The sequence below is a fragment of the Stenella coeruleoalba genome (genome assembly GCF_951394435.1).
Source record: "Stenella coeruleoalba genome assembly, chromosome: 11".
NCBI classification, from domain to species: Eukaryota; Metazoa; Chordata; class Mammalia; order Artiodactyla; family Delphinidae; genus Stenella; species Stenella coeruleoalba.
This window is the reverse complement of record NC_137157.1, coordinates 74206669-74231665: the sequence shown is the minus strand read 5'-3', so window position 1 is coordinate 74231665 and position 24997 is coordinate 74206669. Positions and strand designations below refer to the sequence as shown.

The window sequence follows — 24997 nt, the reverse complement described above, 5'->3', positions numbered from 1 at the left end:
TGAGACTGAGAGATCTATACTATCCTTATGGAGGAGGCACTGGTGGTTAAACAAGAATCATCCTAGTGATGATCATACAAAAATTAACCACCTATGTGCCTAAATTAACCTGTAGCATACCAAAAGTTGTTCCAAATATTCTAAAATTATTCTCATTTCTAAAGTTCCAAGCTAAATACTGTCATCATTAATGTAAAAACACCTGAGCAAGGTGAATGTTCTGTGGTTATGCAGTTGATGTCTAGCATAGAGTTCTCTTAAAGGAATTCATCAGGTGACGAGGAATAGGCTATCCTTAGAGAAGTTTACCCAGATCAGTAGTCACACAAACACCCGTCACACTAACTGGCATTTGAAGATGGCTTGAGCCCAAACAGAAAAGTACCCAGTAAGTGAATTTAGCATAATTGTATAAAGTCTCATTAAATTTCAGATGGTCAATTCCATTTTCATTTTACTTTGCTCTTTCATATGACAGAACTTAAATATTTATAAAGATAATGTCTATCAACTAGCCAAGGTCTGAAAATCCATTATTATGCTTGTGTTAATATTTCTATTTTACAACCTAGTGGTTTATTAATTTAGTGCTCATCCTTAAAAGTTTTTAGGGAATCCAGAGTGTATTTTGCCTTGGGAACAAAAATTCAATTTATCACTTGGTCTTAAGAAGTATTTTGAGGTACACACCATCTCTAATAAAACAGAAAGCTACATGTTGAATTATCCTATACTACAGAGATAATGTCCTACTCAGAAGACATCCTTTTAATTTACTCACCTTTATTGGACTCCATCATGTAATATCTATATTTATGTCTATATGTACATGGACACTGTATACAAATCCATATGCACACTCACATCCTTATATGCAAAAAAAGAGTGATAGAAACCTAGGTGCATAATGAGTCAGATTAAATAAACTCCTAAGGAATACTATTGAAATTTTATTACTCACCATCAAATTCTGCTGGCCCAACACCTACTATAATTATTGACATTGGAAGTTTTGAAGCCTTCAAAGAGAACACACAGTTAGTTCACAATTAAGAAACTGAATTGAGAAAACAACTAAGAATTAAGAAGAAAAAAATATCCTGAGCTTTGATATTTTTCACAGATGTTCATTAAAATAATTTTGAACATATTTAAATTAACACAGAATAATATACTTGATTCCACTCTTATCCTTTCTGAACTCTGTACATACGCTAATTCAGTGGGATGTTCTTCAGGAATGACCAGTCTGAGCATCTGCTTTCACTTGCTATTCTCAGACAAAATATTCCTAAGCTGATTCTGGGTACCTTTGGTCTCTTTTTCCATGTTCTCTCTCCACTCAAAAATGTTTCAGTTGTTAAAAGGGAAAAAAAGGTACCATATTTGTGAAAAAGTAGTACTCTATTTCATTTATAGCTATGGTTAGGAAAAGCAATTTTCATAGTAAATGAATGCATACAAATGATAATTATAGAAAGTTATTATTAGTATGATAAAATAATTTTATGGTAAGAATATAAGATCCACCAACAGGTAGGTGGAACAGGAAAGCAACCACATCTTCAGCTGTGAAGGTCACTAAATTATGAATAACTGTTCCTCAGTGCATGTCCTGTTAGTTTAAACCTAAATTACTAAGTCCATATTTTAAAGAGCATGCTAAGGCCACTGATCAGAACATAAAGGAAATCAGGACAAATCCAACCCAGTGTGTCTAGTCAAAACCAAATAAACAAACAAGTAAATGTGCAAGATTCTACCTCTCTTCCTTTTTGTGTTTGGTTTTCCTAAGTGTATGTCTATAAACATTTGATTTTTTTCCCACATGTAACTATTTTTTTATCACACAAAAAGCTAATTATATTTTCCCTATGCTATTAATAATTATGAAGTATGATAAACAATTCTTTCACACAGCCCATTTTTACAAATGTCTATTTTGTGTCAAACATTGCTAAACCTGAGTATAGAAAGGTAAGTAAAAACAGATATAATTTTAGAGGTTGCAGTCTAGTAAATATAGATGTTATAAATTATAGTCTAATAAAGAAGAAAATGGATCATAAATATAACACATAATTAGGAATAATGAGAAAAATGGATTTTGAATCAATGCTAGTCCTTATCCAGTTCTATAAATATAGAAATTAGCACAGTTCTCCTGTAACTATTACTGTAAATGTAAATGTTAAAGAAATATTCTGTACAAATTGTACAAACTATATACAAGCACATCAAACTAATCAAGATAAACACAGTCATGCACATGAAGATGATGCTATTATTTATTTTATTTTAATTTTTTGGAAATAATTTTGTTACAACCCAATTATTCACACCTCTTAGTTTGGTCCTTATGGATGAATGCTACAAATGTGTGTGAGTTTTCTGGATAATGCAATTGGCTGCAAAGGCATGGGCATTTTGTTTCACTCTTAAGTCAACTAACTAGACTCTAGTTAGTCAACCTAAGTAGCACCATGCATTCAGTTAGCCAGCCCAAGACTGAATGACTCCTACTTACATTAACTATGGACTCCTTAGTTTGAGCCATATCTGAGATAACGCCGTCTGTCACAATCAGTAGCACAAAATACTGGGAGCCATCCTTTACAGAAGAAGCATATCTGAAAGGCAAAGAAAAGGTAAAGAATGCCACAAAGTAAAACATTTCCTCTCGACATGATAGTTGCTAAATATAACTTGGAATAGCCAACAAACATTTTAATCTCAAGAAAATATTTAAACATATCTTAAGAGCTTATATATGAAAACTCTCAAATATGCATTTTTTTCTGAAATAGCACACTAGAATAACAGCAACATTACTGCATGCTGGCACAAAGAAATGCCTGGCTGTCTTAGAAATTCATTCACTAATAAAAGGTGAGCTGGATGGTATGTTAGCACAGAGGAATGGCTACAGCTTTTGGAAATAGACATAATGGCTAAGCAACATATTATGTGTATGATCTTCAGTATAACATTACATAAGCTATCTGAACTTTATTTTCTCATCTTTAAAATCAAGATAATGCAACTTTGTATTGTTAATAAAGAAATTTCATGTATGGTAGTAAATATTTATACAGTTATATAACTGGTAGATTTTATATATGGTAGATTATATAAGTGATTATGATTTTTGTTTTGGAACTATATAGCAGTGATGATTGCCCAACATTGTGAATATGCTGAATGTCACTGAACTGTAAACTTAAAAATGGTTGGTTTTATGTCATGTGAATTTCACCTTAATAAAAAAAATGCAACAGAAGAAACATTTTTTGACATAGCTATAGTTCCAATTCTTAATACGTGTTAAATTGGTGAAAGATGGGAAGGAGAATTATAGCAAACAAAGACAAAAATTAGGTATGTAATAAGAACATATTCTAGTACTGAATTCTCACCAAATAATACTCAGACATTTAGAGGAGAATTTTATGACTATATTTTATCTCTTTTTTTCCATTGTGTTCTACCATTATGGGTATCTAGATTATATTCTCAATAGAATGAGTTTTATGATTTTTAGTACATAACTAGTATGCCGGTCATATCTAGTAATGAGCAAGCACTGTGGTGCTTGTAGGAGATAAATAGTTAACAAGAAGACTTTGGTCTACTTTCATAAAAAATCATCAAGTAAATCACAGAAAAATTGATTTCAAGAAACTTCTTTTGATTACCAATGAAAATTTTTCAGTACCTGATGGACTCTAAATAATAAATTTTTAACAGTTTGGGGAAAAACCAATAGCATAATATGACAGGGAAAAACTTATTTCTTGTAAAGCAGAATTTATAACTATATGAACAAGAAAATATTTACAACTTTGCCATAGACAAGAGAAACTAATAATTGCTCATGCTGTTAATAAAATGATTGGTAATTTTATAGACTGATGAAGATAATACAGCAAGTGATATGTTCATACACTGAGGAGTCAGTTAAAAATAGCATTGAACTTGTTCTACAACATATAGTCAAAAATGCTCTCACAATGTTGAACAATTGATCTTCGACACTAAGGAATTTGTATTAATTTGATGGTAACACAGCAATGAAAAAATCCAAAGCAGGTATGAACCTACTCTCCTATTTTATGCTTAAATATTTTTTCTTAAGAAAAGATGTAAGATAATCTCCCTCAGGAATTCATTTTTTAATTTTTAAATACCCATTATTTTTAAAAAGCATTTTTTACTGACTATGCTTCAAAAACATATGGATTATATTTCATGTGATTAACAGGAGGTTATAAATAGTGAGAAAAACTTCTATGAGTACAACTCTATGGCTTTTATGCTTTTCATACCAAATGATGTGTTGAAAGTGGTGAGAAGATGGAAAGTTGAGCATTATGCAATCTTATGAATATCACTTCAAGTGGCTTAACTGATCCTTTTTCTGGGGGGGGATGTTTACTTTTTTAAATTAATTTTTATAGGAGTAGATTTGAATTACAATGCTGTGTTAGTTTCTGCTGTACAGCAAAGTGAATCAATTATACATATATATATATATATATATATATATCTCCATTCTTTTTTAGATTCTTTTCCCATGTAGGCCATTACACACTATTGTGTTGAGTTCCCTGTGCTATACAGTAGATTCTCTTTTTTTTAAATTAATTAATTAATTTTTATTTTTGGCTGCCTTGGGTCTTTGTTTCTGTGCTTGGGCTTTTCTCTAGTTGCGGTGAGCAGGGTCTACTCTTCATTGCGGTGTGCAGCCTTCTCATTGGGTGGCTTCTCTTGTTGCAGAGCATGGGCTCTAGGCGTGTGGGCTTCAGTAGTTGTGGCACTCAGGCTCAGTAGCTGTGGCTTGCAGGCTCTACAGCGCAGGCTCAGTAGCTGTGGTGCATGGGCTTAGCTGTTCCATGGCATGTGGGATCTTCCCGGACCAGGGCTCGAACCCGTGTCCCCTGCACTGGCAGGTGGATTCTTAACCACTGTGCCACCAGGGAAGTCCCTACAGTAGCTTCTTATTAGTTATATATTTTATATATAGTAGTGTGTATGTGTCAACCCCAATCTCACAATTTTTTCTCTCCCTCACCTTTCCCCCTTGGTAACTGTAAGTTTATTTTCTACGACTGTGACTCTATTTCTGCTTTGTAAATAAGTCCATTTGTACTATTTTTTTTAGATGCAACATATAAGAAATATCATATATTTGTTTTTCTCCGCTTGACTTATTTCACTCAGAATGACAATCTCTAGGTCCATCCATGTTGCTGCCAATAATATTATTTCATTCTTTTTTACGGCTGAGTAATATTCCATTGTATATATGTTCCACATCTTCTTTCTCCATTCTTCCATCAATGGACATTTAGGTTGCTTCCATGTCCTGGTTATTGTAAATAGTGCTGCAATAATCATTGGGTTGCATGTATCTTTTTGAATTATGGTTTTCTTGGGATATATGCCCAGGAGTGGGATTGTTGGATCATATGGTAACTCTATTTTTAGTTTTTTAAGGAATCTCTATAGTGTTCTCCATAGTGGCTGTACAAATTTACATTCTCATCAACAATGTAGGAGGGTTCCCATTTCTCCACACCTTCTCCAGAATTTATTGTTTGTAGATTTTTTTGGATGACGGCCATTCTGAATGGTGCCAGGTGATACCTCATTGTAGTCTGATTTGCATTTCTCTAGTAATTAGTGATGTTGAGCATTTTTTCATGTGCCTTTTGGCCATCTGTATGTCTTCTTTACAGAAATGTCTTATTAGATCTTGTGCCCATTTTTTGATTGGGTTGTTTGTTTTTTGATATTGAGCTGCATGAGCTGTTTATATATTTTGGTGATTAATCCCTGGTCAGTCACTTCATTTGCAAATGTTGTGCTGGCCAAAAAGTTCATTCGGGTTTTTCCATAAGATATTTTCTCCCTATCTGTGGGTTGTCTTTTCATTTTGGTTATGGTTTCCATTGCTGTGCAAAAGCTTTTAAGTTTAATTAGGTCCCATTTGTTTATTTTTGTTTTTCTTTTCATTACCCTAGGAGGTGGGTCAAAAAGATCTTGCTGCGATTTATTTCAAAGTGTGTTCTACATATGTTTTCCTCTAAGAATTATAGGATCTGGTCTTACATTTAGGTCTTTAATCCATCTTGAGTTTCTTTTTCTGTATGGTGTTAGAGAATATTCTAATTTCATTGGTTTACATGTAGCTGTCCAGTTTTTCCAGCACCACTTACTGAAGAGACTGTCTTTCTCCATTGTATATTCTTGCCTCCTTTGTCACAGATTAGGTGACCATAGGTATGTGGGTTTATCTCTGGACTTTCTATCCTGTTCCATTGATCTATATTTCTGTTTTGTGGCAGAACCACACTGTTTTGATTAATGTAGCTTTGTAGTATAGTCTGAAGTCAGGGAGCCTGATTCTTCCAGCTCCGTTTTTCTTTCTCAAGATTGCTTTGGCAATTTAGGGTCTTTTGTGTCTCCATACAAATTGTAAATTTTTTTGTCTAATTCTGTGAAAAATGCTATTGGTAATTTGGTAGGGATTGCAATGAATCTGTAGACTGCCTTGGGTAGTATAGTTATGTTGACAATATTGATTCTTCCAATCCAAGAACATGGTATATCTCTCCATCTGTTTGTGCGATCTTTGATTTCTTTCATCAGTATCTTATAGTTTTCTGAGTACAGGTCTTTTTCCTCCTTAGGTTTATTCCCAGGTATTTTATTCTTTTTGATGGGATGATAAATGGGATTGTTTCCTTAATTTCTCTTTCTAATAATTCATTGTTAGTGTATAGGAATGCAAGAGATTTCTGTGTATTAATTTTGTATCCTGTAACTTTACCACACTCATTGATAAGCTCTAGTAATGTTCTGGTAGCATCTTTAGGATTTTCTATGTATAGTATCATGTCATCTGAAAACAGTGATGGTTTTATTTCTTCTTTTCCAATTTGGATTTTTTGTATTTCTTTTTCTTTTCTGGTTGCCTTGGCTAGGGCCTCCTAAACTATGTTGAATAAAAGATGGACAAGATGGACATCCTTATCTTGTTCCTTATCTTAGAGGAAATGCTTTCAGTTTTTTACCATTGAGAATAATGTTTGCTGTGGGTTTGTCATATATGGACTTAATTATCTTGAGTTAGGTTCCCTCTATGCCCACTTTCTAGAGTGTTTTCATCATAAATGGGTGTTAAATTTTGTTGAAAGCTTTTTCTGCATCTCCTGAGATGATCATATGAATTTTATTCTTCAGTTTGTTAATGTGGTGTATCACATTATTTGTGTTTATTGAAGAATCTTTGCATCTCTGGATAAATTCCACCTGATCATAGTGCATGACTCCTTTAATGTGTTGTTTGATTTGGCTTGCTAGTATTTTGTTGAGGATTTCTGTGTCTATGTTCATCAGTGATATTTGAGCCTGTAATATTCTTTTTTTGATACCTTTGGTTTTGTGTCAGGTTGATGGTGGCCGTGTATAATGAGCTTGTGAGTGTTCCTTCCTCTGCAATTTTTTAGAATTGTTTCAGAAGGATAGGTGTTAACTCTTTTCTAAATGTGTGACAGAATTCACCTGTGAAGCCATCTGGTCCTAGACTTTTGCTTATTGGAAGTTTTTAAAGCACAATTTCAATTTCCATATTTGTGATTTGTGTGTTTATATTTTCTATTTCTTCCTGATTCAGTCTTGGTAGGTTGTGCATTTCTAAGAATTCGTCCATTTCTCCTAGGTTGACCATTTTATTGTCATAGAGCTGCTTGTAGTAGTTTCTTATGATCCTTTGTATTTCTGTGGTGTCCATTGCAACTTCTCCTTTTTCATTTCTAATTTTATTGATTTGAGTCCACTCTCTTTTTCTTGATGCGTCTGGCTAAAGTTTTATCAATTTTGTTTATCTTCTCAAAGAACCAGCTTTTAGTTTCATTTATCTTTGTATTGTTTTCTCCATCTCTATTTATTTCTGTTCTTTATAATTTCTTTTCTTCTACTAACTTTAGGTTTTGTTTGTTCTTCTTTCTCTTGTTGCTTTATGTGTAAGGATAGGTTGTTAATTTGAGATTTTTCTTGTTTCCTGAGGTAAGATTGTATTGCTATAAACTTCCAAGAACTGCTTTTTCCAAGTCCCATACATTTTGTATCGTCATGTTTTCATTGTCAATTTTCCCTAGGTATTTTTTGATTTCCTCTTTGATTTCTTTAGTAATCCATTGGTTGTTTAGTAACATATTGTTTAGCCTCCATGTGTTTGTGTTTTTTTTACCTTTTTTCCCTGTAGGTGATTTCTACTCTTATAGTGTTGTGGTCAGAAAAATGCTTTATGATTCTGAATTTTTAAATTTACCAAGGCTTGATTTGTGGCCCAAGATGTGATCTTTCTTGGAGAATGTTCCATGTGCACTTGAGAAGAATGTATATTCTGCTGCTTTAGGATGGAATGTCACATAGATATCAATTAAGTCTATCTGGTCTAATGTGTCATTTAAGGCTTGGGTTTCCTTATTAATTTCCTGTCTGGATAATCTGTCCATTGGTGTAAGTGGGGTGTTAAAGTCCCCCACTATTATTGCGTTACTGTTGATTTCCCCTTTTATGGATGTTAGCATTTGCCCTATATATTGAGGTGCTCCTATGTTGGGTGCATATATATATTTACAATTGCTCTATCTTCTTCTTGGATTGATCCCTTGATCATTATGTAGTGTCCTTCCTTGTCTCTTGTAACAGTATTTTAGAGTTTATTTTGTCTGATATGAGTATTGCTACTCCAGCTTTGATTTCTATTTTCATGGAAAATCTTTTTCCATCCTCTCACTTTCAGTCTTTATGTGTCCCTAGGTCTGAAGTGGGTCTCTTGTAGACAGCATAATATGGGTCTTGTTTGTATATCTATTCATCCAATCTATGTCTTTTGGTTAGAGCATTTAATCCATTTACATTTAAGGTATTTATTGATATGTATGTTCCTATTGCCATTTTCTTACTTGTTTCAGATTTGTTTTCGTAGGTCTTTTTTCTTATCTTCCTCTTTTGTTCTCTTCTCTTGTGGTTTTATGACCATCTTTAGTGTTGTGTTTGGGATGCTTTCTCTTTTTTGTGTGTGTATCTCTTGTAGTTTTTTAGTTTACTGTTCCCATGAAGTTTGGATATAGCAATCTGTATAGGTACAAGCTTGTTTTAAGATGCTGGTGTCTTTCCCACCTAGAGAAGTTCATTTAGCATTTGTTGTAAAGCTGGTTTGGTGGTTCTGAATTCTCTTAGCTTTTGCTTGTCTGTAAAGCTTTTGATTTCTCCATCAAATCAGCTCGGTGGTTTGTGGCCACCTGGAGGGGTGGGATAGGGAGGGCGGGAGGGAGGGAGATGCAAGAGGGAAGAGATATGGGAACATATGTATATGTATAACTGATTCACTTTGTTATAAAGCAGAAACTAACACACCATTGTAAAGAAATTATACTCCAATAAATATGTTTTAAAAATCTAAATGAGAGACTTTTTGGGTAGAACATTCTTGGTTGTAGGTTTTTCCTTTTCATCACTTGAAGTATATTGTGCCACTCCTTTCTGGCCTGCAGAATTTCTGCTGAAAAACCTGTTGATAACCTCATGGGGATTCCCTTGTATGTTATTTGTTGCTTTTCCCTTGTTTTTAATATTTTTTCTTTGCCTTTAATTTTTGTTAGTTTGATTAATATGTGTCTCAGCATGTTCTTCCTTGGGTTCATCCTCTCTGGGACTCTCTATGCTTCCTGGACTTGAGTAAGTGTTTCTCATGTTAGGGAATTTTTCGGTCATATTATCTTCAAATATATTCTCGGGCCCTTTCTCTTTCTTCTCTCCTTCTGGAACCCCTATAATGTGAATGTTGGCATGTTTAATATTGTCCCAGAAGTGTCTGACACTGTCCTCATTTCATTCTTTTTTTCTTAAAAAAATTTTTTTTTAGATTGAAGTGTATTTGATTTACAATGTTGTGCCAATCTCTGCTGTACAGCAAAGTGACTCAGTTATACACATATATACACTCTTTTTTTATATTCTTTTCTATTATGGTTTATCACAGGATATTGAATATAGTTCCCTGTGCTATACATTAGGACCTTGTTGTTTATACATTCTTTTTTCTTTATTCCGTTCTGTGGCAGTGATTTCCATCACTTTGTCTTCCAGCTCACTTATTCATTGTTCTCCTACATTTATTCTTATACTGATTCTTCCTAGTGTATTTCAGTTACTGTATTGTTCATCTCTGTTTGTCCTTTAAATCACACTCCTTCTTAAACATTTCTTGCATTATCTCGATCTGTGACTCCATTCTTTCTCTGAGATCTTGCATTATCTTTACTATCATTACTATTAATTCTTTTTCAGGTAGATTGCCTATCTCCTCTTCATTTAGTTGTTCTTGTGGGTTTCTACCTTTTTCCTTCATTTGTACCAATTTCTCTGTCATCTCATTTCATCTAACTTACTGCGTTTGTGGTCTCATTTCCACAGGCTGCAGGATAATAGTTCCTCTTGCTTCTGGTGTCTGCCCCTTGGTGGGTGAGGTTGGTCCAGGGACTGTTGCAGGCTTCTTGGTGGGATGGACTGGTGTCTGCCCTCTGGTGGGTGGAGCTGGGGCCATGTCAAAGGGTGTGTTTTGAGGTGGCTGTGAGCTCAGTACAACTTTAGGTAGCCTGTCTTCTGTTGGATGAGGCTGGCTTCCTATTTTGTTGGTTGTTTGGCCTGAGGCTTTCCAGCACTGGAGCTTGCAAGTTGTTGGGAGGGGTTGTGTCTTGGTGCTGAAATTTTGGCCTCCTGGAGAGCTCATTCTGATCAATATTCCCTGGGGCTTCTGCTACCAGTGTCCTTGCCCTCATAGTGAACTATAGTCAACACTTTGCACCCCAGGATACCCTCCAAGACCCCTAAGTAGGGGTAGTCCAGGTTCCTATGGAGGTACTTTGTGCTGGGTCCCAGTGCACGTGAGACCTTTGTACACCCTCAAGATTGGAGTCTCTGTTTCCCCCAGCCCTGTAGAGCTCTTGCACTCAAGCCCCACTGGCTTTCAAGTCTGAATGCTCTGGGGGTTCTTCCTCTCGATTCAAGACCCTCAGACTGTCTTGGGAGGGTTATTTTTATGTGGGAACATCCCTGTGTAGCCTGTGCAGGTTAAATATTTTTTGGTGCAAGCATGGTTTTTAGTATAGATGACTGTCACCTTTTCCCTCAGTGTATGCTGGCCATTATCCCCTTGATAGAAGATGTGACTGATATTGTGGTGACCAGAGCCTGCACTGGATATTGAGCAGGGCCTCCCTTTTGCTCTGTGGTTGTCACTGCCGTGTTAGAGGTGGGGTTTGCTCCACATTTGTTGGAGTAGAGGCCCCAAGATCTGTTTCTTAGCTGTGTTTCTGATCTGCAGTGTGAGGTAGGCAGGATTGGATCACTCCCACTGGGAGGAAAGCCACTGAATATTCCTCTGGAGTTGTTCACCTGTGGGTGTGCTCTGTCATGTCACTTTTCACCCTTTGTGCAAGTTCTCAGATTACACTGTTGTTGGCACTGCTCTTGGCCTTTCCTTAACTGTGGGTATGCCTACAATTGGCCCTGGTGTCTTTCATATGTTTTCACCAGGCCATCAGTGTAGGTCCACTGAAGTCAGGTCCCAGGATTGCAGTAATCATGGGTCTGGACACCCTGTGGTCAGCTCAGACTCTAGCCTGGTACAACCCTGGCATGTATGTTCCCACAAAGTCTACAGCTGCTAAAGCTAGACCCGTCTTTTCTGTGGGAGCACTTGTTGTCCATTCAGATGTTCTGTAGGCACTGAGTTTACAAAGCCAGTTGCGGGGGTGTCAATTCACATTTTGCACAGCTGCCAGGAGAGATTTCATCTTTTCTTCCTTAACTGCATGGCCTCTGGGGCTTAGCCATGGTTTCAGCGCCACCTATCTGTGTGGGCCACTCACAGGCGTCTGCTCCTGAGGCTTTCCAGAGCACATGAGTCCACCCAGTGAAGAGAGGGCGCAGAGGAGGCAGCAGATGGGGTTGTGGGAGCCCATATGGGAATGGGTCATGCAGGGGAGCCGGCAGCCATGGGAGTGAGAGAGCCAGCTGGTGGCCTCAGGTATGAGAGAGCTGGCCCTGGTGGGAACAGAGTACGCTGGGGTGGGTATGCTAGGGTATGGTGGCCAACAGTGCAAGAGAGTCAACTCTGGCAGGAGCCCTTCCTAGTGCCTGGAGAGGCAGGGGCCGGCGTGTGGGGAGAGAGGATGCAATGGTAGCCCCACCCCTTTTGTGTCATTCAACAATGGCACTTCACTTATATTGCAGTCTGGGTTTCTTCTACAAGCATTCCCAGTTGTGGATTTCCTCACTCCCATCCCCTCAGGCTGTCTCATTGCAGCCAACACCATTCTTCTCCCCAGGTTTGCTCTCCAAATCCCAAGTTCCAGTATCCAGCCCCCTTCTGCACTGGTGGATGCACATCTCAGCCTGGGGCATGCAGGGCTGTGGCACAGACTATCTGTGTAGGTCTCACTGTGTCCTGTTTGTCACAGACTGGTTGCTGCACTTTCCTCCAGTAGTCCCTGAAGCTTCCCATCTGTTCCAACTGATCTCCCCACCAGTGAGGGGGCTTCCCTGGATGCAGGAACCTCTCCTCTCCTTCAGCTCCCTGCCCAGGGCTGCAGGTCCCTTTCCACTTCCTCTCCTCTTCCTTTTCTCTTATTTCATCCTACCCAGTTACATGGGGATCTTTCTTGTCCTTTTAGGTGTCTGAGGTCCTCTGCCAGTGTTCATGTGGTGCTCCGTGAGAACTGTTCCCTTTTTAGATGTATTCTTGATGTGTTTGTGAGGAGAGATGAACTCCATGTCCTCCGACTTCTCCACCATCTTGACAGAGTCAGATTGGGGCCCCAGGTTCAGCTCCAGAAGCCCACTTTGATGCAAGTAAGCCTTCAGCCTCTTCGATGGCCTCTGGGGCAAGGCACTGCTCCACTGTGCGAGTGGGGAGAGAAGTGAGTCTTCCACCTGGGGGCATTTACTTCTTATTTCTCTTTCAACACTTCTTGTTACCTCTTGAGAAAGTCTCAGTTGTTGTTACTATGTCTTTTTGCCCACAGCTTTATTGAGGTATAATTGGTATACAAAAAACTGCACATAATTAATATAAGCAATTTGCTGTGTTTCAACATATGTATATACTCATTTTACCATCAAAACAATCAAGGTAATAAACATATCCATTAGCCCCATTTCCCTGTGTCCCTTTCTGTGTGTGTGTGTGTGTGTGATTCAATCGCCTTATTTGTTATGGTTCTGTACAGGCTTTCTATGTCTTCCTGATTCATTCTTGGTAGGTTGTAACTTTCTAGGAGTTTATTCATTTATTCTAAGTTTTCCAATTTTTTGGAGTCCAATTGTTTGTAATAGCCCCTTATAATATTTTTTATTTCTGTGACTTCAGTTGTAATGTCTGCTCTTTCATTTCTGATTTTATTTACTTGAGTCATTTTTCTTCTTAGTCTAGCTAAAGGTTTATTGATTTTATTTATATTTAAAGAAACCCAACTCTTAGCTTTGCCAGTTTCTTTCTATTGTATTCCTAGTCTCTATTCCATTTATTTCTGCTCTAATTTTTATTTAATTTTAATTATTATTTCCTTCCTTCCATTAACTTGTGCTTAGCTTGTTGTTCTTTTCCTATTTCCTTGAGGTATAAACCTAGGTCATTTGAGATTTTTCTTCTTTTTAAAAATGTTGTCTTATCATTATAATTTTCCCTCTTAGTACTGATCACACCCCAAAAAAATAGTACAGTAGTATACAGTATACCATAACTTTTGGTATATTGTGTTTTCATTTTTCTCATGATATTTTCTAATTTCCTTTTTGATTTCTTTGACCCAATGATCACTCAAGAGTGTGTTCATTTCCATTTGTTTGTGAGTTTTGTGATTTATTTTTGTTATTGATTTTTTTCCATTGTGTTCAGAAAAGATACTCAGAATGATGTCAATCTTCTTACATTTAATGAGACTTGTTTTGTGACTCAGCATGTGATCTATCCTAGAGAATGTTCCATGTATGCTTGAAAAGAATATATATTCTGTTGCTATTGAATGGAATGTTCTGTATATGTCAATTAGGTTCCATCTGGTCTAGAGCATTACTCAAATTTGCTGTTTCCTTATTTATTTTCGGCCTGGGTGATCTATTCATTATTGAAAGTGGGTAGTGAAGCCTTCTAATACTATTGTATTGATGTCTATTTCTCCCTTCAGATATGTCGATTAAAAAAATATGCTTAGGGGGCTTCCCTGGTGGCGCAGTGGTTGAGAGTCTGCCTGCCGATGCAGGGGACACGGGTTCGTGCCCCGGTCTGGGAAGATCCCACATGCTGTGGAGTGACTGGGCCCGTGAGCCATGGCCACTGGGCCTGTGTGTCCAGAGCCTGTGCTCCACAACGGGAAAGGCCACAACGGTGAGAGGCCCGCGTACCGCAAAAAAAAAAAAAAAAAAAGCTTAGGTTCTTTGATGCTTGGTCTATACATATTTATAATTATTATGTCATCCTGTTGTATTGACCCTTTAAAATTTTTGTTCTTTTTAATAAAAATTGTATTTAAGGTGTACAACATGATGATTTGATACACATATACACAGTGAAATAATTACTACAGTCAAGCATGATAACATATCATGATGTCACATAGTTACCATATTTTATGGGGTGTGATCAGTGTACTTGAAATTTACCCTTTTAGCAAATTTCCAGCATTCAGTGAAGTATTTATTATAGTCATCATACAATATATGAGACCTCTACACATATTCATCCTATGTAATGCAACTTTGTACCCTGTGACCAATAATATCTCCCCATTCCCTTTACCTCTCCACCTCTGTTAACCACTGTTCTAAAACTCTGCTTCTATGTATTCAGCATTAAAAATTCTACATATAAGTGAGATGATGTAGTTTTTCTCTTTCTGTGTCTGGCTTATTTCACCTAGTATAACATCCTTCAGGTTCATCAATGTTGCAAATGACAAGCTAAAATATATATATATATATATATATATATAAAATTATATAAAATGATATATATCACATAAATTGACCCTTTTATTATGTAATGACCTTTGTCTGTTGTGACTTTTTTTTTGTGGTATGCAGGCCTCTCACTGTTGTGGCCTCTCCCGTTGCGGAGCACAGGCTCCAGATGGGCAGGCTCAGCAGCCATGGCTCACGGGCCTAGCCGCTCTGTGGCATGTGGGATCTTCCTGGACTGGGGCACAAACCCATGTCCCCTGAATCGGCAGGCAGACTCTCAACCACTGCGCCACCAGGGAAGCCCTGTTATGACATTTTTGACTTAAAGTTTATTTTGTCTAGGTATAGCTGCCCTTGCCTTCTCTCTTTTGGTTACCATTTTCATGGAGTATCTTTCTATCCATTCCTCATTTTCAACCTATGTACATCTTAATTCGAAGTTGAGTCTCTCATAGACAGCATAAAATTGGGTCTTTTTAAAAAAATCTATTCACCTACTTTATGTCTTTTGATTGATGAATTTAATCACTTCTATTTTGGTTTCTTTTGATTCACCATAAAATATACCTAAGAGAAGGGGAGATATACTCAACCATCAAGAGAGTTAAAGATAGAGCCTGACTAGTCCCCTCCACCAGGAAGCCTACACAACCCACTGAACCAACCTTAGCCACTGGAGACAGACATCAAAAACAGGAGGAACTACGAACCTGCAGCCTGCAAAAAGGAGACCCCAAACACAGTAAGATAAGCAAAATGAGAAGACAGAAAAACACACAGCAGATAAAGGAGCAAGATAAAAATGCACCAGACCTAACAAATGAAGAGGAAATAGGCAGTCTACCTGAAAAATAATTCAGAATAATGATAGTAAGGTTGATCCGAAATCTTGAAGATAGAATGGACAATAGAATGGACAAAATGCAAGAATCAGTTAACAAGGACCTAGAAGAACTAAAGATGAAACAAGCAACGATGAACAACACAATAAATGAAATTAAAAGTACTCTAGATGGGATCAATAGCAGAATAACTGAGGCAGAAGAACGGATAAGTGACCTGGAAGATAAAATAGTGGAAATAACTACTGCAGAGCAGAATAAAGAAAAAAGAATGAAAAGAACTGAGGACAGTCTCAGAGACCTCTGGGACAACATTAAACGCACCAACATTCGAATTATAGGGGTTCCAGAAGAAGAAGAGAAAAAGAAAGGGACTGAGAAAATATTTGAAGAGATTATAGTTGAAAACTTCCCTAATATGGGAAAGGAAATAGTTAATCAAGGCCAGGAAGCACAGAGTCCAATACAGGATAAATACAAGGAGAAATATGTCAAGACACATATTAATCAAACTGTCAAAAATTAAATACAAAGAAAACATATTAAAAGCAGCAAGGGAAAAACAACAAATAACACATAAGGGAATCCCCATAAGGTAAACAGCTGATCTCTCAGCAGAAACCCTACAAGCCAGAAGGGAGTGGCAGGACATACTGAGAGTGATGAAGGAGAAAAACCTGCAACCAAGATTACTCTACCCAGCAAGGATCTCATTCAGATTTGATGGAGAAATTAAAACCTTTACAGACAAGCAAAAGCTGAGAGAGTTCAGTACCACCAAACCAGCTTTACAACAAATGCTAAAGGAACTTCTCTAGACAAGAAACACAAGAGAAGGAAAAGACCTACAATAAGGAACCCAAAACAATTTAGAAAATGGGAATAGGAACATACATATCGATAATTACCTTAAATGTAAATGGACTAAATGCTCCCACCAAAAGACACAGATTGGCTGAATGGATACAAAAACAAGACCCTTATATATGCTGTCTAAAAGAGACCCACTTCAGACCTAGGGACACATACAGACTGAAAGTAAGGGGATGGAAAAAGATATTCCATGCAAATGGAAACCAAAAGAAAGCTGGAGTAGCAATTCTCATATCAGACAAAATAGACTTTAAAATAAGGACTATTAAAAGAGACAAAGAAGGACAATCCATAATGATCAAGGGATCGATCCAAGAAGAAGATATAACAATTGTAAATATTTATGCACCCAACATAGGAGCACCTCAATACATAAGGCAAATGCTAACAGCCATAAAAGGGGAAATCGACAGTAACACATTCATAGTAGGGAACTTAAACACCCCACTTTCACCCATGGACAGATCATCCAAAATGAAAATAAATAAGGAAACACAAGCTTTAAATGATACATTAAACAAGATTTACTTAATTGATATTTATAGGACACTCCATCCAAAAACAACAGAATACACATTTTTCTCAAGTGCTCATGGAACATTCTCCAGGATAGATCATATATTCGGTCACAAATCAAGCCTTGGTAAATTTAAGAAAATTGAAATTGTATCAAGTATCTTTTCTGACCACAATGCCATGAGACTAGATATCAATTACAGGAAAAGATCTGTAAAAAAATACAAACACATGGAGGCTAAACAATACACTACTGAATAATGAAGTGATCACTGAAGAAATTAAAGAGGAAATCAAAAAATACCTAGAAACAAATGACAATGGAGACACAACAACCCAAAACCTATGGGATGCAGCAAAAGCAGTTCTAAGCGGGAAGTTTATAGCAATACAGGCCCACCTTAAGCAGGAAACATCTCAAATAAACAACCTAACCTTGCACCTCAAGCAATTACAGAAAAAAGAACAAAACAACCCCAAAGCTAGCAGAAGGAAAGAAATCATAAAAATCAGATCAGAAATAAATGAAAAAGAAATGAAGGAAACAATAGCAAAGATCAATAAAACTAAAAGCTGGTTCTTTGAGAAGATAAACAAAATAGATAAACCACTAGCCAGACTCATCAAGAAAAAAAGGGAGAAGACTCAAATCAATAGAATTAGAAATGAAAAAGGAGAGGTAACAACTGACACTGCAGAAATACAAAAGATCATGAGAGATTACTACAAGCAACTCTATGCCAATAAAATGGACAATCTGGAAGAAATGGACAAGTTCTTAGAAATGCACAACCTGCCAAGACTGAATCAGGAAGAAATAGAAAATATGAACAGACCAATCACAAGCACTGAAATCGAAACTGTGATTAAAAATCTGCCAACAAACAAAAGCCCAGGACCAGATGGATTCACAGGCGAATTCTATCAAACATTTAGAGAAGAGCTAACACCTATCCTTCTCAAACTCTTCCAAAATATAGCAGAGGGAGGAACACTCCCAAACTCCTTCTACGAGGCCACCATCACCTTGATACCAAAACCAGACAAGGATGTCACAAAGAAAGAAAACTACAGGCCAATATCACTGATGAACATAGATGCAAAAATCCTCAACAAAATACTAGCAAACAGAATCCAACAGCACATTAAAAGGATCATACACCATGATCAAGTGGGGTTTATTCCAGGAATGCAAGGATTCTTCAATATATGCAAATCTATCAATGTGATACACCATATTAACAAACTGAAGGAGAAAATCCATATGATCATCTCAATAGATGCAGAGAAAGCTTTTGACAAAATTCAACACCCATTTATAATAAAAACCCTGCAGAAAGTAGGCATAGAGGGGACTTTCCTCAACATAATAAAGGCCATATATGACAAGCCCACAGCAAACATCATCCTCAATGGCGAAAAACTGAAAGCATTTCCACTAAGATCAGGAACAAGACAAGGTTGCCCACTCTCACTACTCTTATTCAACAGAGTTTTGGAAGTTTTAGCCACAGTAATCAGAGAAGAAAAGGAAATAAAAGGAATCCAAATCGGAAAAGAAGAAGTAAAGCTGTCACTGTTTGCAGATGACATGATCCTATACATAGAGAATCCTAAAGATGCTACCAGAAAACTACTAGAGCTAATCAATGAATTTGGTAAAGTAGCAGGATACAAAATTAATGCACAGAAATCTCTGGCATTCCTATATACTAATGATGAAAAATCTGAAAGTGAAATCAAGAAAACACTCCCATTTACCATTGCAACATAAAGAATAAAATATCTAGGAATAAACCTACCTAAGTAGAGAAAAGACCTGTATGCAGAAAGTTATAAGACACTGACGAAAGAAATTAAAGATGATACAAATAGATGGAGAGATATACCATGTTCTTGGATTGGAAGAATCAACATTGTGAAAATGACTCTACTACCCAAAGCAATCTATAGACTCAATGCAATCCCTATCAAAGTACCACTGGCATTTTTCACAGAACTACAAAAAAAAATTTTGCAATTTGTATGGAAAAACAAAAGACCCCGAATAGCCAAAGCAATCTAGAGAACGAAAAAAGGAGCTGGAGGAATCAGGCTCCCTGACTTCAAACTATACTACAAAGCTACAGTAATCAAGACAGTATGGTACTGGCACAAAAACAGAAAGATAGATCAATGGAACAGGATAGAAAGCCCAGAGATAAACCCACGCACATATGGACACCTTATCTTTGATAAAGGTGGGAGGAATGTACAGTGGAGAAAGGACAGCCACTTCAATAAGTGGTGCTGGGAAAACTGGACAGGTACATGTAAAAGTATGAGATTAGATCACTCCCTAACACCATACACAAAAATAAGCTCAAAATGGATGAAAGATCTAAATGTAAGGCCAGAAACTATCAAACTCTTAGAGGAAAACATAGGCAGAACACTCTATGACATAAATCACAGCAAGATCCTTTTTGACCCACCTCCTAGAGTAATGGAAATAAAAACAAAAATAAACAAATGGGACTTAATGAAACTTCAAAGCTTTTGCACAGCAAAGGAAACCATAAACAAGACCAAAAGACAACCCTCAGAATGGGAGAAAATATTTGCCAATGAAGCAACCGACAAAGGATTAATCTCCAAAATTTACAAGCAGCTCATGCAGCTCAATAACAAGAAAACAAACAACCCAATCCAAAAATGGGCAGAAGACCTAAATAGACATTTCTCCAAAGAAGATATACAGACTGCCAACAAACATATGAAAGAATGCTCAACATCATTAATCATTAGAGAAATGCAAATCAAAACTACAATGAGATATCATCTCACACCAGTCAGAATGGCCATCATCAAAAAATCTAGAAACAATAAATGCTGGAGAGGGTGTGGAGAAAAGGGAACACTCTTGCACTGCTGGTGGGAATGTAAATTGATACAGCCACTATGGAGAACAGTATGGAGGTTCCTTAAAAAACTACAAATAGAACTACCATATGACCCAGCAATCCCAGTACTGGGCATATACCCTGAGAAAACCAAAGTTCAAAAAGAGTCATGTACCAAAATGTTCATTGCAGCTCTATTTACAATAGCCCGGAGATGGAAACAACCTAAGTGCCCATCATCGGATGAATGGATAAAGAAGATGTGGCACATATATACAATGGAATATTACTCAGCCATAAAAAGAAACAAAATTGAGCCGTTTGTAATGAGGTGGATAGACCTAGAGTCTGTCATACAGAGTGAAGTAAGTCAGAAAGAAAAAGACAAATACCGTATGCTAACACATATATATGGAATTTAAGAAAAAAAATGTCATGAAGAACCTAGGGGTAAGGCAGGAATAAAGACGCAGACCTACTAGAGAACGGACTTGAGGTTATGGGGGGGGGGAAGGGTGAGCTGTGACAGGGCGCGAGAGAGTCATGGACATATACACACTAACAAACGTAGTAAGGTAGATAGCTAGTGGGAAGCAGCCGCATGGCACAGGGATATTGGCTCGGTGCTTTGTGACAGCCTGGAGGGGTGGGATAGGGAGGGTGGAAGGGAGGGAGACGCAAGAGGGAAGACATATGGGAACATATAACTGATTCACTTTGTTATAAAGCAGAAACTAACACACCATTGTAAAGCAATTATACCCCAATAAAGATGTTAAAATAAATAAATGAATAAAAATAAGGCAGGGTTTCATAGGATTTGCAAGTGAGTCAAGACAAACTTTTTAGTGATTTTAAAAGTGGTGTCTAATTTACTTATGCATTAGTAAAAAATGATAAGCAAGAGTATATAGAGCTTTACATTAAACATTTTTTTCTAGAACATGAATTTGGAATCATCAGCTATTATATTCTGATCTCAATACCATGTATTATATACAGGTAGAACTCTGGGAATTTATAAAATTAGCTAATATATTAATTTCAGAGAGGTTAAAATAGTGTGCCCTATATATCACTGAAAGGCTTCAGTTGTCTTCATAGAATTCAGTCTCTTTTTACTTCTGAGCTACTATAGAATATACATTAGATATGAATGATTTACATAATTGAGATTATGATTGATATTGCTCTCATGGATGCCTCTTCAATGAAAAAAATTTTTTCCTCAGTCGAACAATTATAGGTCCTAACATAAGCCAGTGTATGTTTCTTCATTTGAGATTCTGATGTAAAGTTCTTATTGAAATATCATGATAGCTCAATGGAGATTTTTTTACTGTATATCTTTTCCCTCACTTTCTTGGAGGTAAATTAGAAGAAAACAACTTTCATTTGTGGAGTCAGGCCAACAATAATGTTATGATTTCACTCTGGTCCAGTACACTAGAATAAATAACTTATCTACTCCCACTTACCTTGCTACATGATTAATTACAGGAGCAAAGTTGGTTGGCCCATACAGTTGTACAGATTTCAGACTCCTATAATAAGCCTCCATGACACCCTCAATGCCATCACAGTAGGGGTTTTGAGGGTTCCCATTCTGTAGAAAGTTACAGGCAAAAAAAAAGTAAGGAATGAATAGTGTCTGTAAAGCTCAATTAAAAAAGAGAATGATACAGGTTCATACTCATAAAGCTTTTTGGATGAAAACTCAGTTATAGATTTATAATAGTAAAACATAATAATAAATTAAGTGATCAACATAGATTACATTTACATAGATTGTGATATGAGGTAATGTGCAATCATTAAAAATGGATACTTTTCAATTAAAGGGCAGGAGAAAATTCTAAATAATCTTGAGAAGCTGAATATCATGACATTTTACAATTAATAATGTCTTATTTATACACAGGTCTGTGTACATACAGAGATAAACATATAAAAATCTAAAAAGAAGGAAACAAAATGTTAATATTTGTTATCTCTGAGTAGTTATAAATTGTTGATTTTTATTTCATTGTTTAGACTATTCTATATTTTCCAAGTTTTCTGCAGTGACATGTATTCAAATCAGAAAAAAAAATTCTATCAATTCAAACAGTTTTACTTTATAGAAGCAAAAATGTAAACTATCTGCCATATGCACATTTTCAGGCCACAATTAATAACCCCAACTAAAGAAGTGATCAGAGGGAATGTAATTTGGTGTGAGTAGCATCAAAACAAGGTAAAGAGAAAAGAATCAAAGAAACATATCCATATTGTTCAAGGGAATTGGAGCTTACCACCGGAGTTCTTATTCTGCAGATAGTAACCCAGAAGGGCAACTTTAAACCTGGAGATCTAGTCTAGCTTTCTCATACTTTCAATGCTCTATTAGGTTTAATTCTCCTAGTCCATCTTCCGCAAATAACACAAATGAGGCAGTGTTATCTATTGCTATGTAGCAAATTATCCCAAAAGTTAGTGTCTTAAAACAGTAGGCATTTATAATCCCATACATTTTTTTAGGTGTCAAGAATCCAGAAGCAGCTTAGCCAGGTGATTCTTGCTCAGGATCTCTCAAGAGCTTGCAATCAAGAAGCCAACCTGGGCTGCAGTCATCTGAAAGCCTGACCAGAGTTGGAGGATCTGCTTCTAAGAATGCTCACTTACATGGTTTGCTGGCAGTAGGTCAACACGAACTCTGCATAGGGCTGCTTTAGTGTTCCAACAACATGGCAGCTAACTTCCCCAAAATGAGTGATCCGAGAGAGAGAGAGAGAGCAAGGAGGAAGCTCCAATAAGCTCCTAGTCTTATAAGTTGCATAGCATTACTTCTACTTTCATCTATTTGTTAGAAATGAGTCACTAAGTGTAGCCCATACTCAAGGGAAGAGGAATTAGGTTCCACCTCTCGAAAGGGGTAATATAAAAAAATTTGTAGCTCTATTTTAAAACACTAGGGACAGTAACCATGCTTAAACATAGTCAGCAGTAATTTTAGCATGTATGTTTTTACCTGAACAATCAAAAGTGACTAGTAATTTATAACTTAAATTTGTTGAATTCTATATACTAAGCTTTACATTAAAATATTTACATACATTATATAATTTTTATAGTATAACAATCTAAAAAAGTAGATAAAATGCTATTATTATTCTCACTTTACAGATGAGGCACTGAGAGCTTAGATATTGTGCCCAAAGTCATGCAACACCGGTAACAGAGAAAACATTTCCAGAGCCCCATCTCTTAACCAGCAGTATACCACCATATTACAAAATCCTAGCATTTTGAAAGACTGAGGATCTTAGGGAACTAAGTCAGATGTTACCAACCATTTCAATTTTGTCATTTGTGAAAGAAGGATTTATAACCATTGTCCTTTTAATTTTGTCTTTTTATTCAAACTTTTTATTTTTACCTCATGTAAATTTTTTTAAAACATAAAAATAATAAAAGAACTCTTTATATTATAAAATTGCCTACAGGAATTGATTGAAATTAAAATGTGAAAGTTTAATATTTAGCACAAAGCAGTGACTGGTTGGTTTTGATGTTAATCTGAGCTGACCTTTAATTAGCCTTCCTTTTAATAAAATTTTATGGTGTTCTATCTCTTGATAAGGTATAAAGCTAATTAAAATTAAAACTCATTACTGATTTGGGGCATATAAAAATGTATTATATATCTGCCTTAAGGGAACAATTACAAACCAGGATAGTTCTGAGTTACTTTTTGATCAGCATTTTAACATTTTGACTGGAGAGATTTACATTTCTATAAAATTATGCATTTCCTTTATTCCTCTGGAAATAATAAAGTCACCATTTCCCCCACCATTTCATTTATCTTGATTAGAAAGATTTTATAAATCTTAAAAAAAACATTTCTTAAAATAATTATGTGGAGAATTAGTTTTTGCTTGTTATGACAAATAAAAATAAGATTATGTGTGGCTCTAACACAAAAGTAAAACAGAATGTTCTTGAAAATAAGTACATTCAATTTTGTTGTTTATTAATGAAGAGGGCAGTGGATGCCCTATTTTATATTTCCTTTTTAATTAACAAACTTTTCCACTTCTGAAATAATGAATGTTAATTTGTAGAACATACAGAAAGTATAAAGAACAAAATTCAAAATGAGCAATAATCCCACATACAGACTTAAGTGAGGAGTGTCCAGCTCTCACCAGTTTTTTCCTTTCATTTGGCTCCCTGAGGGATTGTACTGGAGATTTAGATTCAGTTCTGGAAGTGAAGTTCAAAGTCTCTGTTGCTACCTATAGCCTATAACAATTTTCAGTGAGGCTAACATGCTGCAAAATGCTGAAGAGAGCTGTTAGGAGCTGTTGCTTTACTCTTTGAAATGTATCTGTAGCTGCCCAGAGACTGACTGCTTACTACAGGGGAAAGTTGAGAGAATTTTTCCTTTTATTCAATAAACAAATATCTATTGAGCTTCTATTTTCTGCATGCAGTGTTAAAGACCTTTGGTGATTATACTGTTGAATTTAGTTGGAAGAAAATGTGTACATATAAATATTAAATTGCTCGATTTCTATAATTGCCAAAATAAGTGAAAAGTATGCCAGTGATTTTAGATATTTGGTAGGAGAAATCACTTGGACAGATGTAGCATTTCTCTCTATTGATCAACACAGAAGACCTTCTTTTAAGGGTCACTGGCTACATGCCCATTAGATATACTTCCTCTAAAGCCTTACACTATAAGGAGTCATCAAGAATCATCATGAGACATGACATTCTTTCCACAACCAAAAGTGCTAATGTGGTGATATTAGTATATTTTTCCTTTCTTTTTCTATTCCCTTTTCTTTTTCCACTATATCT

The 24997-nt window shown here is 36.2% G+C and overlaps 1 protein-coding gene across 1 annotated transcript in view; it reads right to left on the bottom strand.

Moving 5' to 3' along the window:
• Positions 1-24997, bottom strand: part of LOC307193751 (copine-8) — a 195098-nt gene that overhangs the window by 18342 nt on the left and 151759 nt on the right. Inside the window, exons 11-13 of the mRNA XM_079936161.1 lie at positions 21625-21752; positions 2528-2630; positions 962-1019 (exon numbers count right to left, since the gene is read on the bottom strand). Of these exons, the coding sequence (XP_079792287.1) occupies positions 962-1019; positions 2528-2630; positions 21625-21752 (289 nt within the window). The remainder of the gene's footprint in view (positions 1-961; positions 1020-2527; positions 2631-21624; positions 21753-24997) is intronic.